The sequence below is a fragment of the Macrobrachium nipponense genome, chromosome 30 (assembly GCF_015104395.2).
Source record: "Macrobrachium nipponense isolate FS-2020 chromosome 30, ASM1510439v2, whole genome shotgun sequence".
Lineage (NCBI taxonomy): Eukaryota > Metazoa > Arthropoda > Malacostraca > Decapoda > Palaemonidae > Macrobrachium > Macrobrachium nipponense.
The window spans coordinates 67,310,992-67,330,695 of record NC_087218.1 but is presented as its reverse complement, the minus strand read 5'-3'; the positions used below and the strand labels follow the sequence as shown (position 1 = coordinate 67,330,695).

Sequence of the window (19,704 nt, the reverse complement as noted above, 5' to 3'; positions counted from 1 at the left end):
AACTCTACTGTGCTATCCATTCTTTCTTCAATCTTGCTGTCCAATACCTCTATTTCTTTATAGTTCACATTTATTTTTCCCCTTCCAGGCTCGACCTTACTCCAGCTCCCTCCTTTCAGTGTCTTGAAGAGATGAATGGTCGAAAGTGCCCCACTGCTTGGTTTGACAGCCTAGATTTCTTAAGAGTAAATTAATTGTAATGATTGAGGAACCGCTTCCGGCTGTCTGTTAATTCGGAAACCGCTTCCGGCTGTCTGTTAATTCGGAATCTGCTTCCGGCTGTCTGTTAATTCGGAAACCGCTTCCGGCTGACTATCTTCTTTACGTCATGTTATGAAGAGGAGTGACGTTTATAAATTGCACGTCGAGAAAAACTGTGCCAGAATTGAGCTTGTGAATTATGGAAAAGAATAAACGTTGATGAAAATGTGCCTCGCTTGATATTGTCTCCTGAATTTAATTATTATTCAGGATCCAGACTCTGGGGATTCCAAGATTTTTGTTTTTTTTTCAGGAATTGAGAGAACAATTTCAGTTTATTCAAATTATTCTCCCATAGTCATATAATAAAATATATAGCTTTGGTTTCCTCCTTGATAAAAACTTCTCTCTCTCTCTCTCTCTCTCTCTCTCTCTCTCTCTCTCTTCTCTCTCTCTCTCTCTTCTACGGTTCATTATTTACCCAATTATTTCTATATTATATTTATTTTAACCAACAGTTTAAGTAGGAAGTGTCTTATTGCATTTTTTTGTAATAAATGATGGGTTGTTTTATGCAATCTATTTTCTAAATCATTTAGAGATCACTTTCATTACGTACATCTACGAACTCAGAAAGAGCTCATGTTTTCATCCATGTTTGTGTGTGTGTGTGTGTGTGTGTTTATGTTTGGCATATAAGCAGCATAGCGTAAAAAAAAAAGAAAAAAAAAAAACACGGGCGAACAGAATTTGATGAAACCAGACAGAAATTAGTCATTAGATGACATACGAAAGACTCTCTTAACTTTTAGGCGAAATCTGTGAAATGCAGATCATTATTTGCAATGGAAACTATCTCAACTCTAAGTCGATTTCTCCCCTGAGTAATTATTGTCGAGGGGATCCTCTGATAAATACATCTGCCAAGTTTCATCAACTTCTGCCCACTCGTTGTAAACGCATTCTGCGAACGTAAACGCTAGGATTTTCGTACTAGTGAATGTTTTGTAACTGCTCACCTGTTCGCGTTGCCATTTTTACAGGTAGTATTCATACTAACAACTCTTATTATTATCATTATTAGTGTCGTTGCCCTTGTAAAATATGACTGAATTATTCAAATAAATTTGTATCGAACTTGGATTCTCTCTCTCTCTCTCTCTCTCTCTCTCTCTCTCTCTCTCTCTCTCTCTCTCTCTCTCTCTCTCTCAGGAGTGAGCGCAGATGTGTTTAAGAATAAGCTCGACAAATATCTAAGCTGCATCCCAGACCATCCAAGATTGGAAGATGCAAAATATACCGGAAGATGTACTAGCAACTCTCTGGTAGACATTAGAGGTGCCTCACACTGAGGGACCTGGGGCAACCCGAACAAGATGTAAGGTCTCTCTCTCGATGTCGTGATAGTTAAACTCAAAATGGATAGTTAAACTTTGAGTTTATTACCCGTAGGCTACATATCTTGACACAGGAAAAAAATAGATGAAAGCACATTGCATTTTGTTATTATGAATATTTTCATTAATGAGGATAAAATTATATCCTTTTCTCCATACAGACAAACAAACAAACAATATCCTTTTCTCGTGTATTAAATGTTGTTGTATTATACGAAATTACCCCAAAACTCTTGAGCTGTACGACGGCATCTGTCTTCATTCGGTAATGAATCCAGATCCGAATTTTGGAAAGACAGATATTTTTAAAAATCAAGGTCGTACTTCATCTGCCTACTTAATCACTGTGCTTTGTTGTGGTCATGCTGCCCATCGGTTTCTCTTTGAGGCCCATTAATCCTTTGTTGGGGTCACGGGGTCAGGTATTTGGAATACCATCAAAGCTAATCAAGGATGATAAGCTTCCCTTACAAATATGGAGAGCCTATAGTCTCGCCAGGGACGTGATTGACGTTTATCATATCTACATCATTAAAAGTTTTTTCCCACCTACCGTAGTTGGAAACTAATCTTTTAATGTTTTACATGAGCTAAATTCTTGGGGACAAACACAATATAGCTTCCAAGTTAGCCATTAATGAGATTGATTGTTTTTACGTTGCATAACGCAGATTGAATGTTGAAAGTAAGTTTTATCAGGAATCCCTGAAATTTTGTCCTCTTCACCCGTTTTCTTCCCTTTTCCCGCCAAAGAGTGAAAATCCTCCCAGGGCCGTACTTTAAAAGGCTGTCACTTTGGGGTTTAAAGCTAACTTGTTTCTTTACGGTACGCCCTGACTGTCTCGTTTCCATTAGTTATTTTGCGCAACCCGTCTTCCTTAGGTAAGAAAGGAATAAGAGCAAAGAGTTTACCTAGGAAGTCAGGCGGAAATCCTTCTTGAGTGAACATACCACCAACAGTAAGCATCCTGCTTTGAGATTTAGCAGAAATTCGTATTTCAATACTTTCCTTCTTCTCCTAGATGCGAAGCTCATTAGAAATATTACTTGATTGCATTGCTTCTGACCTCTGCTAATACTGTGAGTGGTCTTTGCGGTGGTGTTACAGATTATCAATTTTTATATTCACTTTTATGGATGTTGCGCATAAACCTATATGCAGAATATGTATAGAACGAACGAATGTTCCAGGAAAGGCTTTTGAAAAAGATCTGTTGCTTCCAGTTATGCCTACAAAACATATGCTTCTGTCGTCCATGACAAATAGCTGCTTTGATGTTCATTAATCACGTATTTGTTGTTTACTTGTCGTATGAATATTCAGCAGCTTTCTTCATACTCCCATGGGCTGAGAGCGTCGCTCTACTGTTGGAATCCGGCTTCATCCTCTTCTCCCAAAAATAAAACTAACTTTCAATTATAGAAGTCGTACAAGAGGGTGCTCCGTAGATAATTAATTTCGGTATATCGCCCTCTCCTGGTCCACCCTCGGAGGCATTTTAAATTCATGGATTAATTTGAAATCCTGGTATGTAATTACTTACTGTAATATGTGCTTTGCAAGCGCAAGTAATAACCGTGACCCAATTCGTTTTACTGTTAAGGGAGTCTGTTCGTATTACCATAACTCGTAATCACTTCTTCTTTTTTTCGTTCCTCGTGGAATTCTACGAACCCCGTTCATGTAGGCGTCGTATAAAACGGGTTCTTATTCTTTGTTGTTAGTGGTGGTGCTCGTGCTTCTGCCGTGATTGTTAGAACCGATTATTTAACTCTCTGGAAGTTGTTGTCGAAGTTTTCCGCATAAAATGTCGAGAGCTCTGCATTCCTTCTAACGAATGTTTCCGCTTTTCTCCTCTTGCTTTTAGCTTTTGTGCTCTGGCCAGCTGAGGGGGGCGGGTCTTTTTAACTTTTGCAATTCTAACTTTTTAATCTGGTTATTTTAACCGATCTTTCTTGGGACAAAGTTAGCAAAACTGAGCTTTGTCATTGAATGCAGAGAAAGTGAGTTCGTAAAACTTCTTTCTTCTTCCTTTTTGAATCACTAAGGAAACATAGAGGAAGGTGTGACTAACTCGGCCAACCCGTATATTCAGACACTGACATTTTTTAATGTGAATTCTGTATACTTTGTTACAGAATCTAAACATCAGATCATCCCCGTTATAGAATTAGTGAAATATGGCGTATTATTGTACGATAATTATCATTGCATTTAATGTTTTGAAATTCCCGAGACATGCACGGGAAAATTTGGCAGAAAACACGGGACCTGCATTTTTATTTTTTAGGTGAAAAGCTAATAGCTCAATTACCAGGCATTTAAACCTGCATAGTTTTAATCCCCACGTAATGAGAGAGAAGTTATTATTGCTTTCATTAATGCAAACTAAAGCAAAATTTCACTCCACTTACTCCTGTGTCTGGGGCCTTATTGTGACGCATTGCCCCTCTTAGCTTCACCCACAGATGCAGAATTACGGAGGCCAAAAGCGATAAAGTTCTTTGGTGTCAGCTGTTAAAAGCAGACAGCTCTTGTGGGTCCCAGCCAAGAATAGAAGCGACCCCAGCCATGCATCATCAAACTCCTTTTCAAAATAGATTTTTTTAGTATCCCAGCGCTGACAATGGGTGTAGTCCTGTGGGTTCAGAGTTTCCAAGTTTGTTACGAAGAAAGATGTGTTCTCTCTCTCTCTCTCTCTCGCTTAAAAGAGCGTTTGCAGTGAAGGACAGAAATAAGGGAGATGTAATCCCAAGCGTTCATCCTGAGACGGACAAACAGATAGACGTGCAACAGAATGTCTTGACGAGTAAAGAAGTCCTACCTTATAGGTATATATATATATATATATATATATATATATATATATATATATATATATATATATATATATATATATCCTTAAATCCACTGGTAGAAAGGTACTTTCGTAGTATATTCTACATTTTCAAGTTCACACTGAATATAAAATAAGTTGACATGCCTTCATATACAAAACCAGGAAGAGGGACCCCCGCCTCCTCTTTCTGTTTTTGTATATAAAGGTCAGTCAACTTCTTTTATATTCAGTGTGAACTTGAAAATGTTGAATATACTATGAAAGTACTTATTCCAAGTCCCTGTTTCACTAACCTTTCTGCCGTGGATTTAAGGATATTCTCAAGTACGTATTTCTTCGTGCTACATTGGATATATATATTATATATATGTGTGTATGTGTATGTGTGTGTAGAGAGAGAGAGAGAGAGAGAGAGAGAGAGAGAGAGACTCTACAGGTCATATTTTATCAAATACATATGTAAATGTAATAGCCACAAGGCCCTCTTATCTTCTCGAATTCTTCGCGCTTTTTTGGATAAGCTTGTCTCAACAAAACCTTGAGATCCGAGTGCAAGGTATATGAAGAAATTATGATGTCCGGTTCGGGAAACGGATCCGGGCTACAATAATCACGAACGAGGTCACGTTGTCTACCTGACTACGAGAAGGAAAGTCTATTTCATCACGTACATAAATAAACCAGTTGTTTTTAGATATATTTATTAGTGCTGGAATGGACTCATCCTCACCATCATAGCCAAGTGGGCAATCGTTTTTATTGCTTTTTAGGCTGAATCTACTGGGCACTTTTTGCCAAATACATATGTAAATGTAATAGCCCTCTTAACTTCTCGATTTCTGAGTCTATCCGAGGAGCAATAGACTTTTATCCTTCTCGTGGTCAGGTCGGCAATGTGACTGTGACCTCGTCGTGATTTTGGTAACCCGGGTACCGTTTCCCACTACCGGACATCATAATTTTTGATATACCTTGCGCTTGGATCTCAAGGCTTTGTAGTGACAAGCGTATCCAAAACAAGGATGAAGAATTCGAGAAGTTAAGAGGGCATTGTGGCTAGTACATATATGAATATATATATAATAATATTATATATATATATATATATATATATATATATATATATATATATATGTGTGTGTGTGTGTGTGTGTGTGTGTCTGTGTGTGTCTGTGTGTATATACATATAAGTGTGTCTTTCTGTGTGGGCTTAATATTCATATGTGCAGTCATGGGTTAGAACTTTTTTAATCCACTAATAGAAAGTTATGTATTGAGTTGGAGGAATAAAAAATGACAATAATAATATGCATAAGGTCTGCAACGTAGAGAATAGAAATGTCAAGCCTCATGTCGCTCTGAGACACTTGTCTCGCGATCGGTTTTATAAAGGATTATCTCTGTTGATTCTCCTCCAGGGAAAGAAGAAACAGTTTCAGAAAGGTAGAGAATTTCCCGACCCATGGAAGGAGTGTGCAATATAAAGCAACTTTTTCGCGGAGCACTGCAGGCATTACTTAAGGATCTTTGCAGCGCCCCCTCTGCTCCTACCTGCAGCCTCTTTCATTCTGTTTACTGTACCTCTGTTCATATTCTCTTTCTTCCATCTGACTTTCCACCCTCTCTAACAATTGGTCCATGGTGCAACTACGAGGTTTTCCTCCTGTTACATCTTTCAAACATTGCTGTCAATTTCCCTTTCAGCGCCGAATGACTTCTTAGGTTCCATCGTTTGTCCTTTGGCCTAAATTATACATTCTATTCGAAGCATTTGTGACAGGCTAGGATAAGCTTGTAGTGTAAATAAAAAGAGGATCTTTTTAAAGCAATACTATAAAAGCACCAAATATTTTTGACATTTTTGCTTCGTAGAAATGTAATTGCAGTCTGTATGAAAGAGGGAGAGAGAGAAAGCAACGACAAAATCCGTCATAATTTGAAGTAGACACAGAAAATTTTTACTACAGGAAGATAGATTTTTTATGGAGAAAATTGTTAGGAATTAAAGTAGATCGCTAGAATTATAGTCGCATTAATTAGTGCTAAAATTGACAAGGAAGTCAGGCTCTCTCTCTCTCTCTCTCTCTCTCTCAAATAAGTGAACACTATTTGATTCCTCGTGAATACAGATTAAGTAGATAGAAATTTATGAGATTAATGAGGCCAGAAGACAGTCAGTAATTTCATTCAACGAGTGAATTAGAGACGTCATTAAGAAATGTAGTCGCAAGGAATTTTTCCTTATTTTTTGCCATTGGATGAATTCTCTCTCTCTCTCTCTCTCTCTCTCTCTCTCTCTCTCTCAGGGTGACATGATATACGAGGTTGAGTCATAGGAGGGTATATTATATTGAATTCAGTTCCATCAGTGGTATGACTGATTGGAGGGTCTTTGTCTAGAACATAGACCTAAGAATTTCACGTCATTCTTAAACGAAAATCGGTTTATGGAGTTGGAAAGAACTTGGAAACAGTAATGTGAAATTATATAGCAATAAAGTTGGCCAAAGGTCTGGAAAGCGTATCGAATAAACTGCAGCAGGGAAATATAATGAAATGATGACTTTGAAGATATTGATTGATTGATGGTTTTTAGACACGTCTAAAAAATTTAATTAGAAGTAATTGATGTTAGATATAACACGGTTTTAGAATGGGGGAAGAGTTGCGACAGAGAAAGTCTGACATTTATCGTACCTCGCTGCTAACTCTTCCCTTTCACTACAAGTCTTCGCCAGATAAGGCCATTGAATTGCCTTTTCCGTCGGCCTTCTCACACGCTCAAGAAAATTGAAATGGAAAAAGTCTAAAAATACCTCCATTGAAGCATTCACGTAACACCTAGAATTAATGGCGCGGCCATACTCCTTCGAGCAACGAGAAACCAATCACCCAATCAATCCAAATCCGTAAATCTTTACCCTCCCCTCCCCTGCCCATAACCACCCCCCTAGCCATCATCAACCCCAGCGCCACCCCCTCCCCCTCCCCCCCCCCCCTCCCCTACCCACCAAGCGCGATGCGGCTCTCGTATAGGCTTAAAGGATCTGGTATTTCCAATCAAGTTTCAGAAGCTGTTTCCTTTCTGTGAGGACATTATGGCTTTCGAGTCTGGGTAGCAGAGATTTCTCTCATGGGTGAGTTATTAGTTCGCCTCTGTTTTCCTTTGATGGTCCCCACACGGCTTTCGTGCTGGTTAGTGTTTTCCATGGCGCCGCTGGGAAAAAAGAGAGCTTGATAAGCGATAGAGACAGGAAATCATTTCTGTTTTGCTTTAATGCACACATACACACACACACACACACACACAGACACACCACACACACACATATATATATATATATATATATATATATATATATATATATATATATATATATATATATATATATATAGAAAGATAGATATTATTATATATTATATAGTAAGCGAATACCACAGGAAAATGATAGGCAGATATCTGCCTATCATTTTCCTGTGGTATTCGCTTATTTAACGGGGTCACGTTCATCTACTGTGATTTTTTTAGCATATATATATATATATATATATATATATATATATATATATATATATATATATATATATATATATATATATATATATATATATATATATATATATATATATATATATATATATCGTCTTGCGTCTTTTCTTTAACGCCGAAAACCGAAGCTGACAACCAGGGTCAGAAGAGTCAGAAAATTCGATATTGAGAAAGAGAGAGTCGTGAATACTATCTTTTGTTTGCCGTCAAATTACTACAACATGCAGATGGAATTCATTGCTTTGCGTGTTTGAGGCAGCGCTTTAACAGTGCTGGCATCGCCCGACCACATTTCACAGAAATAACTAAGACAAACAACAGTGGTAGCTTATAGGCTTTTGAATTTCAGTAGGGCAGAGTTTTAGATTCCACACTCATATGCATCTGCAAACGGAGGCATCACCTCGAAACGAAGTATGCGGCTTCTTTCTGTCTATGAATATCAAATGATTTCAAACATGGCCGTAAGATTTCCAGTCTGCCCCTCCTCTGTGAGATTTATTTGAACATAGTGAGATTCTGTGCTGCCCTGCTCGGCTCACTTGCGCCAGTTTTCTATAAAAGAAAATGATTGACACGGCTTTTTAAAAGTCTGTCCGTCCTCCTTCAGATCTGAAGAACTGCTGAGGCTAGAGGGCTGCAATTGGCATGTTGATCATCCACCTCTAGCCTCAGTAGCTTTTATATTTTATTTAGGGTTAAAGTTAACCATGATCGTGCATCTGGCGCCGCTATATACACCAACAACGCAGGCCACCATCAGGCCGTGGCTGAAAGTTGCATTATTCGCTGCACAGAATTTCAATTGCGCCGAAGAAACTTTGGAGCATTTTTTTTTTTTACTCATTCTCATCTCCTAGATATAATAAACCTTTCTATTCTGATACTTACTCCACTTCGCCTATCCTGCATGTTCTAGGTCCTTCTCTTTTCCATTCACTTACAACTACAAACTATACTATTAACATCAGCGTATCGTCCTCCATTCTTTCCAGTGGCTCGAACCGTCTCCAAACACTGATCCAGTATTGGAAGTAGAAGCGTTAACACGTCCAGTGTGTAAATTAACACTTCTTACCCTTTCAGTCTTCTTTACACCAACTATATTACTCAACAATTCATATGAAAACTTCAGCCTTTTAACCCGTTTTCTATAATTTTGAATGCACCCTCACCTCACTTCTATAAGGGAAAGCTGACTCAACAATCTCTTCAGATGTTTTGTAAACACCTTTCTATATTTCATGCTTCACCTTTCCTCTGGTTCCCCGTTTTTTCCCATCCTACCGTCATCTGTATTAACAACACATAGCTGCACTTGTCATAAAAATCAACTGCTTTATTTTTTGCGTTTAATATTGTGTGTCTGTTCACTATTACTAATTTGTACTGAATCATCTACTAACATCAGTCTTCCCACATTCAATTCACAACCCATAGTATTGTCTGGTAAATTCGTTCCTTCATGTAGTGTCCTTTCTCAATCCACTCACACCACTGTCCTCAAAAATATTCAATACCCACGGAGACATAGTGCACCTTTGTCTCAAACCTGCTTTTACTCCAAACCAGTCACTTCCCCGGCTACATGTTGCACGCGCTTTAGGTACATGCATACCACATATACCTTTTTCGTCACTCTCATATGTCTCGGGTGACTGTTTCGTAAGTTTGCATTGTTTTCCTCGCTGCTCTCTCCCCATCAATCTTCTTTTATCTGTCTTACCTTCTCAGTTAAAATCCGACACCTTCCCTGGTATGCTAGTTATTGTGATTATCGTTATAGTTACATCCATAACGTCTTAGATGTAAATTGAAATTGTATATATATATATATATATATATATATATATATATATATATATATTATATATATATATAATATGTGTGATATAATATATGTGAGAGAGACAGAGAGAGACAGAGAGAGAGAGAGAGAGAGAGAGAGAGAGAGTGTGTATGTGTGTTAACCACCAATACCCTTTAATATCGAATTAAGTCGCTTCACAAGGGGAATAACTAAGCTCGAAAGGGTATCGTAATTGGCTAGTGCATTTGCCTCGGCGAGGATTGAATCTGTGCCCTTTGGATTCGGTACAGAGGTCGACAGTCAACTTATCCATAGTTACCTATGTATCGAATTCAAGGGCACAGATTCGAATTATGGCTTTTATAAAACATAAATCCCTCTGTGATGTAAGTTGTTCCCAAAGTAAAGTGAATTCGATATTCAAGATATTTGTTAGGTTGATATTTGCAATTATGGTAAAGTTAAGTGTTTATCAGTAAAGAAACTAACGTATATTTGTATACGTATATACATACTAATACACAAAACCAATATAGAATTCGATATTAAAGATATTTGTTGGGTTGATATTTATAAAAAAACTGACACATATTTTATACATATATACATACGAATAAATAAGTATGTAGTATATATTCATATACATAGTACTATATATTTATTATCATACATAAAAGTAACTCAAGAATTCTGTCTTAACCGGTGGTACATATTCTTAATGGCCGACGTAGATTTAAACTCCTCTGAACTTCATGTAGACCAAAAATACCGCCTAAATCTGGTCCTACGACAAAATACCGCCTAAATCTGGTCCCAGCCTCTGTTATCAATCCACACATCAGATAACGCGGACGGAAGACTCTTGTGCTGGGGTTCCCACGTATTGACTCAGACGCGCAGTTGGCTGGATGGCTGGCGTTTGCTCAGATAATTGTACGGCCTTTTGTTTTTCGAATAATTCTACTCGTGTTAGGTTTGTGGAGTGTTTGCCCTGCTTGATTAATCGAATCATTTCTGTTGTAGGGAAAAGGGTTCGTTCGTGGGTTCTTCTCGTCCGGACAGAATTTTATGGAGAGGTAATCCTGAAACCGCTGCTCTTGCGTTTCATGGTACTACTCAGGTCACGTGAAAGTTGCGTTTGTAAAAGCAACAATGCAGATCAGCATAAAGTACCCATGTATACCCCAGACTAGAAATATAGAAATTTGCTAGGAAATGAAACGGTGACTAGAACCTTCCACCAAAAAATGCCCTCTCCGGAATGGTGGAAGCTTATAGGAATCTGCTTGATCGGAACTGAGACTGGAATTCTCAAGCTCGTCAAAGAAGAAGGAAACAATCATCAAAGTAGGCAGCACATTTATTGCTTGATCTCCATTGAGCAACTTTGGGACAGGGTACTTTGGCGGGTTTTTTTTTTCTTTTTTTATTTATGTATTGTACTGTTATTCTTATTTTTCCTTGCTGTTTTTTCATGTGGCATTTGTAATCATTAGAACCATTCTGGCACTTTATTTATCCCCTTGGCTTTCTTTATGTCGTATGAGTTCAGTAATAATAATAATAAGATTAATAATAACAAGAGATGCAAAGCCACTGAAGGGACGGACTGTTCCTTCAGTTCAACAGAACTGGAGCCAAACCAGTTCCTACAGAAAAGAGACCGTGAGTGAGGCTACCTTCCAGTGGCGAGAGTCAGGAGAACAGGTTAGGCCGAGGGTATTTAGTGGATGATAATCTGTGATCAAGAAAATGTCACCAAAGAAATAAAAGCCCCATATTCAAAAGCTGTATTCCGTACGTGTACTTGAAGTCAAAAGTCTCAAATGAAAACAGGGCCTCAGGTTGGAGGATCAAGAACGGGAGAACTGCTGAAAGAATTTCCGTAGAAATGAGAGGTAACCGGTAATGGTCTTTCCGCCTGAAGAATTAGTTACGGAGAATTGAAAGGCAGAAGTTGAGGAAAACTTTTTGATCAACAAACAGGAAATGTTTTTCATTTGAGGGCTAAGTAGTACTAGAAGACTTTGTACGTAAAAAAATAATGAGAAGAAAAAAAAAAAACTCCACTTCGAGGGAAAAGAGCACAACTAGTTATAACAGCTTTAAAACAGGAACGTGTAGAAACTGCTACAAATTTTGGAAGGATTGATCGCTCTTCTAACGGGATGGCTTGAGAGCAGGAATATTTAGGCCAAAATTGAGAAATGAAATGGTATGTGGAGAAGAAAATGCTACCTCAGTTTCACAACTGTTAGTATCACAGGCAAATAGAGAAAGCTCGATGTCAATCTGCTATGAACCATATTTTCTTTGAGGTTGTATAACGGAAGAATAAATGTCTAGGTTGTTTTGTCGTTCAAGAATAACTTCCTTTGTCCATTCTAGTATGGCCTTGTCTTGGAATATGTTTAGGCCATGCATAATAAAACAGTCTTTTGATCACACTAGTGTTTACTTTCCGGAAATTGGTAATGTGATCCTTTTCAAGAAATGGTTGCCCTAAAAGGCTTGTCTAGTTTAGGATGTGCCTATCAGTGAAAAATGAGTTAAATTACATGTTAGCTGAAAGTAGAATTTAGACGAGTGAATTTATGGGATACTGTAATAAATACTTCGCCGAGCGAAATTGTAAGTCGTTTAGGTGTGAGATGGGATTTTAGAGGATTCACTTTTAAATTGCGCCAAGGCAAAATTGCAAGTCATTAATTTGGTATTTATGTTGCTTGGCGAGACCTAAATATGTCGTAAAGAATTTATGTTCTGGTTTTGTGAAAAAGGAACAAAAATTATAGCTGGTGCATGAAAGAAGAATAGTTTCTCTCTCTCTCTCTCTCTCTCTCTCTCTCTCTCTCTCTCTCTCTCTCTCTCTCTCTCTGCAGTGTAAGTATAGGGCGGAAATCACAATGGTGATGAATATGAAAATATTGTTATTCCTCTCTCTCTCTCTCTCTCTGCATAGCCTTCATGGTTCCAATCTTTAATTTAAGGTTGTCATAATATATTGACATTGAGGATGTTTTGCCTCCTTTAGAATGATTATAACTAATAGCTTATGCTTCTGAGGTTGCCTTGTTACACCAGATTGTCCAGCGTTTCCCACAATTATTCTGCAGAAGTCATTTTCCTCTAGTTTTATAATTCGTTCACTGTGATGTCCTGTTCTAGGTGTTTCGTATTCCTTCCTTCTTCCATGTAACCCCGTAAGGGGGGCTAGTGCCCTCAGTGCACCCTCATGTAATGCACTGTAGGCATTTACTTAAGGTTCTTTGCAGCGCGCCTTCGGCCCCTAGCTGCCTCCCCTTTCAGTACTTTTACTGTACCTCCTTTCATATTCTCTTTCTTCCTTCTTACTTTCCATCCTCTCCTTACAATTGATTTATAGTGCAACTGCCAGGTTTTCCTCCTGTTACACCTTTCAAACCTTTTACTCTTAATTTCCGTTTCAGCGCTGAATGACCTCATAGGTCCAGTGCTCGGCCTTTGTTCTAAGTACTATATTCTATTCAACACTATATTCAATTCTTCCGTGTTCCCCGAGTCCTACCAATCTTTCAGTCTTTTCGATTCCTTTCCAGCTATATTACTCTACCATACAACATCTTCCGTTTAGAAGGGTTGGATTCATATACTGTCAGCCTAGTTTTCAGAAAGTCTTTTGAAGTTCAATTGTTAGCCATATGTCCTGCTTACCCAAATTGCGTTGCACTGTAGTTAACTAATTACAGATTTTGTTTAAGCTTCTTTGTTCATCAGCACTCTTTGCTTAAGACTATAGATCTCAAGCTTCTGTGTTCTTGAGGCAAAAGTCAAATAGTATTTAAAATAAAACTGATTATAAATTCTTCTAAAAGTTGAAGTATCGACTCTTAAAATTGGAAAGGCTATGGGACTTACGGAAACAGAATTGGGACCAGAACTCCACAGCATGGAGGTAGATGGGAGAGAACAGAATTATTTAGTTTATACATCTTTTATGCGAGCAAGCTTGCAGTTCATGTTAGTATTTTTTTTTATATTTGATAGAAAATCAAAAGTTTATTGAAAATTGTAATAATCATCCTACGAAGATCTATATTATATTTTTTTCTTTTTAAATGACTCTCTAATTAGTAAATTGCACTTTTAAGGCACCGGAAAGTTATGTACGTGGAACGATATATCAACCTTGTATTCCTGATTCCAGCTCCCCGCTCGTTCATCCAAAGAGCTTTGGCCGAGATCAAATGGCCCTTTTCACTTTTCGTAGCGCGTGTCAGTTGGTTATTTTTGAGTCTCAAACGAAAGAGACCGTTGGGTCAACTGCTCTCTCTCTCTCTCTCTCTCTCTCTCTCTCTCTCTCTCTCTCTCTCTCTCTTTATATATATATATATATATATATATATATATATATATATATAGATATATATATATATTTATATATGCTTATCAGGTACAAAAACTTGGTTTCAAGACTACCTGTATGATCGTATGTACTGTCTTGCTAACTTATTATATATTAAGAATTTCTACCAGTTTGTATCAGTCCTCTGAAGATGGCTTAGCAATGAAGCCGGCGCTGGTCAAGATTTACAACCTTTCATTTCTTTCTCGTGTTGTTAGATACACACACACACACACACACACACACACACACACATATATATATATATTTATATATATATATATATATATATATATATATATATATATATATATATATATATATGTACACACATATATATTATAAATATATATGTGTGTGTGTGTTGGTGTGTGTACCTAACACCACAGGGAGGAAATGAAAGATTGTAAATATTGACTGGTGTCGACTTCATTGCTATGCCATCTTCAGAGGACTGATACAAATTGGTCGAAATTCCTAATATATATGTTTTGATCTAAGTAGGTATTTGAGAGCAAATGGAACGGATGGTGGAACGAAGCGAGAGAGAAGGCCAAATTAAATTTTGGATGTTGAATGCAAATGAAAGAAGACTAGTTTTAAACTTTTGTGGTTAATTTTTTGTATATTATTATAATAGGAAGAAATGAAAAAGTGGACAAATGTGGGCGTAGGTAGAAAAGTTTAAAGGGTTACGCCGGGTAAAAGGATGGCTTGAGTGTTTTGAGATGGTTCGAGCATGTGGAAAGATCGGGGGAATAGAATGTAGTTTTGTGATGGAGTAGAAGAGCTGTTGGTGACGGAAAGTGTCGTTAGCCATGATGTGTAAAGCCTCATTCACACATCAGATGTCAGAAGCGGGAAAAGTCAGGACCTTATCCGCTGTTTCTCGGGCCTTAGGAGTACGTGCTATAGTAGATTCACATCAACCGTGCATTTGATGTCTAGGCCCGTCCCTTACGACGCTCCTGATTGGCTGTTGATAAGCCAATCACAGGACTGGAAGCTCTTCAGTCTCTCGAGAGAGTTCACATAGGCGGGATGTATGTTCCACCTCTCCTTTTGAAAGACGTATCACTCAGGAGAGGTGGAATGTACATCCTGCCCATGTGAACTCTCGAGAGAGGCTGAGAGTTTCCAGCCCTGTCATTGGCTTATCAACAGCCAATCAGGAGCGTCGTAAGGGACGGGTCTAGACATCAAATGCACGGTTGATGTGAATCTACTATAGTATAGATGAATGGGAGGCACACGTTGCTGATGAGCCTTTTTGTTGTGTATAGAGCACCAGTGATAATGAAGCTTCCTGCACAGAAGTTCACTACCAGTTCAGTATTTGAAATATGAATGTGAAAGTTACCATTGTCTTGTTAAGTTTCTAGAGCCAGCCCCTGTATGGGTCAACGGTTAAATGTTAAGAAAATGCAATTTTTTAGTCATATACAACACATATAGGTTTACATACACACCCATGTCTATATGTAAATTCCATAAATACAGTAGAGACCAAATTACTTACGGTATTTTTGGTTTTTTTGTTTTTTACAAAGGAAAAAATTGATTCGAATCAACTCCCAGAAGAAGGCAAAAGATGGAGCAAAAACCTTCACATTATTGGTAGCTAAAGTGTGTATGTACACAAAACGAAACGTTACTTAGTCATTTATAATGAATATCTCATAAAATTTATGCGAATTTATAACACATACATCTTGCCTTTTTTTCTTTAACTGAAGACATCTATTGACGAGAGCAAATGATTTACAAAATGTTAATGATTTTTAACAGGTTTACAAATAAAACATTATATGTTAAAAGAGAAATCTTACCTGAAAACCTTGGCGATATTAAAAACCGAATTATTTGTCTCTGAAAAGTTGTGAAATAGGAAAAGAGAATAAAAAAAATTGAGAAGCAATTTCTCAATTTGTATCACATAAATAAATCTTTAACGTCTAAAGGTGAACGTTATGACGACATTTCTGGTAAATAGACACCGAATATCTTTGTCTCCGAGGACGCAAAAAGCAAATAGTTTAAAATTCAGCTCGGGCGACCGCTGTATTGCTGGAGGGCGCGTGAGCCGTGAAGGATTGGATTCTTTGACGAAATCCTCGGCATCGGAGCGTGAAGGATCTTCCCTGGAGGATCTTTGGAAGTAAGATTTGACTGCGAGAAGTGTGTGCTAGGAATGAAAATAGGATCTCGGAGAGGAGCGCGCTCACACCGATATAAATACACCGAGATCTCCTCCTCTGCGAAATTCTAACGTGAATGAACCGGGTGGTTGTGAGGCCTACATTCTCAGACTGCATTGTAGAGAAGAAGTATCAAGTTTGTTATGAGAAATAGAAGTATGAATCAGTGTTTCGTTTTCTGAAACATAAATCACGTTCCTTGTGATCTGCTGATTTGAAGAATGCATAGATATTCTGTTTACTGCATTATTATTATTATTATTATTATTATTATTATTATTATTATTATTATTATTATTATTATTAATTATTATTATTACAATAGCTTATTACTTAGTAGATATATATATATATAATATATATATATATATATATATATACATATATATATATATATAAATATCGAACTACAAATGTCCTTTAATATCTAATTCTCTCTACCTCGGAATTAATATATTTTCATATATGTATATATCTTAACAGCCTCATTATTTTATTATTATTATTATTATTATTATTTTTTTATTATTATTATTATTATTATTATTAATTATTATTAATATTATTATTATTATTATTATTGCCAATAGTTTTATTACATAGTATATATATCTTAACAGCCTCATCATATTTATAGATTTTATGACTGGCCGCACCATATTCTCATATTTTCAATGCCTTAATGTTTCATAACTACCATCATTATATTATCTTAATACGTCAATAATATTCCCTTTAATTTTAAGAAAATTGTTATGCATTTCACCAAAGGGCGCTGACTGATTGATGTAATAATTGCAGTTTTGAAATAGAAAAGAAATATTGGCAAACACAAGATTTTCATAAAAACTAAATGTAGTTAACATAAATATGATGAGGATGTTGATGATACAAATTTAGTTTAATAAGCTATTGTCAGTTAAATAATAATAATAATAATAATAATAATAATAATAATAATAATAATAATAATACATGGGACACCAGAGTTGAAGAGAAAGAAAGGGAAAAAATGAATAAGTATCAAGACCTGAAAATAGAAATAAGAAGGATATGGGATATACCAGTGGAAATTGTACCCATAATCATAGGAACACTAGGCACGATTCCAAGATCCCTGAAAAGGAATCTGGAAAACCTTGAGGCTTAAGTAGCTCCAGGACATATGCAGAAGAGTGTGATCCTGGAAATGGCGCACATAGTAAGAAAAGTGATGGACTCCTAAGGAGGCAGGATGCAACCCGGAACCCCACACTATAAATACCACCCAGTCGAATTAGAGGACTGTGATAGACCAAAAAGAAAAAAAAAGAAAATAAAGTAAAAACCATTTCAGTTAACTGAATGTCAAGGCGTTCTTCAGATTAGCAGACTGCAGGAACTCTCCAGATATTGCAACCGGGGGGCCTCCTAATGATGGCACCAGTTTCGGGTTCCGATTTATGACCCACCAAATGTCAGGTTTGGTGATCTTTCCCCGAAGAGTTCATTTCTCTTCACTTTTCCATAAATACTCAGAAGCTGGACTTCTTCAGACGGCTGCCTGATATATATATAAGAGACTCTCGGATCTTCTTTCAGAAGTTTATGTGACTCTGAACTTGATCACAAGCAGTGGTCTTAAACCTTATTTGAAATATGAAAATTTCCTGCTCTCTCTCTCTCTCTCTCTCTCTCTCTCTCTCTACTTTTATCATTTCGCTCCCTTCTTTTTTCTCTCCAATTATCATTGAAATATCATTCGCTCCTTTTTTTCTCTCCATTTATCATATAAATTTCTCTCTCTCTCTCTCTCTCTCCTCTCTCTCTCTCTCTCTCTCAACACACACACACACACAAACACAAAATTAATCATCTTTTGTATTGCCACCTTACCAGTGCTGTGATAACGCTACTGTGATTATACTTCATTATACCTTTATCATTCGAGTGCAGTGAATCAGTGAATTCTCTCTAAAAACAGAAAAGAAAATTATCTTGGACACGATGAGGATTTTCCGTTGAGAGTAATTTGTTAGTTGAGTTTATAATAATGCAAGTCTGTAGTTAGGTCTGATGTTAGTCATGAAGAATACATATGATTATTATGTGGAATAATATATTTGGAATTCGCTCTCTGCTTTCGTTTTTTTATGTCAACTTATTCGATCCATAAAGAAACCCATCTTACAGGGTGAGGGTCTGCTTACGGTGTGCCTTGTACTACTCAGAGTAGAGGATGCAAAAGATTTTTATTTTCTTTTTGTTCTGCACCACTTCGATTTCCATCTTCGTTGCTCTCTGTCCTTGACTTTTCCAGCTTCTTCTACTTTGTATTGCACCAATTTTCACCTTTCTTTTTAGAACCATTCTTGGAGGACGACTCCGTGTCTGGTGATGTGACTCATTGGCCCCAGGGGCGGATTTAGGGTGCGTGGGGCCCTAGACCGGTTACCTTAGGGAGCCCTCCTCTCATTTATGGGCAAGCAAAGCGGGCCTTACAGCGGTGGGGGGGGCTGGGTTCGTTTCTGAGATTTATTTTCTAATTATATTATTATTATTATTATTATTATTATTATTATTATTTTATTATTATTATTATTATTATTATTATTATTATTATTTATTATTTTAATGAGTTGCGTGGCCCTCACAGCGCGGGACCCAAGGCCATGGCCTGCTCGGGACTCCCCCCCCTCCCCCCCCCCCCCCCCCCCCCCCCCCCCCACTCAATCCACCACTGATTGGCCATTGAACTACTATTAGGAAACGGAATGCCATGTGTATGTCAATTAAATGTGTGTGTATGCTTATTATATATATATATATATATATATATATATATATATATATATATATATATATATATATATATATATATATCTATATATATGCGTATCTGGCCACTGTCCACTGTATAGTAAGCACACTGGAGATGTTTTTGTCTGACCAGACTAAATGTGAAGTTTATTACTAGCAAGCCATAGTATCCACCCTTTCTTATATTACCATCACTTTTTTAAAGGTGTGGGCACGCCAATAATGAGAGTCATGCCAATGAAAACCTTATCCATTTCTCTCTTCAATGCACTGAAGGCCGCTCGTGATTCAGTCCAATCAATTTAGCGTTACTTTTTGACTGGATAATCAGGAATGCAGTTTATGACTGCTAGATCATTTCGGTGTCTCCTTTGGTCGCCTTATGCAGGATATAAAGCACTTCAGTGGCGCGATGGGTAAGGTCTTGGTGTGCCACTTCGGTGGCCGCGAGTTCGATTGTCTGGCATTCCACTGAGGGGTTAGATATGCTTATTTCTGTCGCTATAAATTCACTCTCGACGTGGT

At 37.3% G+C, this 19,704-nt stretch overlaps 2 protein-coding genes across 2 annotated transcripts in view; one reads left to right on the top strand and one right to left on the bottom strand.

Annotated features, from left to right (window-relative positions):
• LOC135202577 (cholecystokinin receptor type A-like) overlaps nucleotides 1–19,704 on the bottom strand; it is a 534,495-nt gene that overhangs the window by 397,021 nt on the left and 117,770 nt on the right.
• The window catches only part of LOC135202576 (4-hydroxy-2-oxoglutarate aldolase, mitochondrial-like), a 221,626-nt gene continuing 212,703 nt past the window's right edge, over nucleotides 10,782–19,704 (top strand). Inside the window, exon 1 of the mRNA XM_064232078.1 lies at nucleotides 10,782–11,145. Within this exon, the coding sequence (XP_064088148.1) occupies nucleotides 11,046–11,145 (100 nt within the window). The 5' untranslated portion in view covers nucleotides 10,782–11,045. The remainder of the gene's footprint in view (nucleotides 11,146–19,704) is intronic.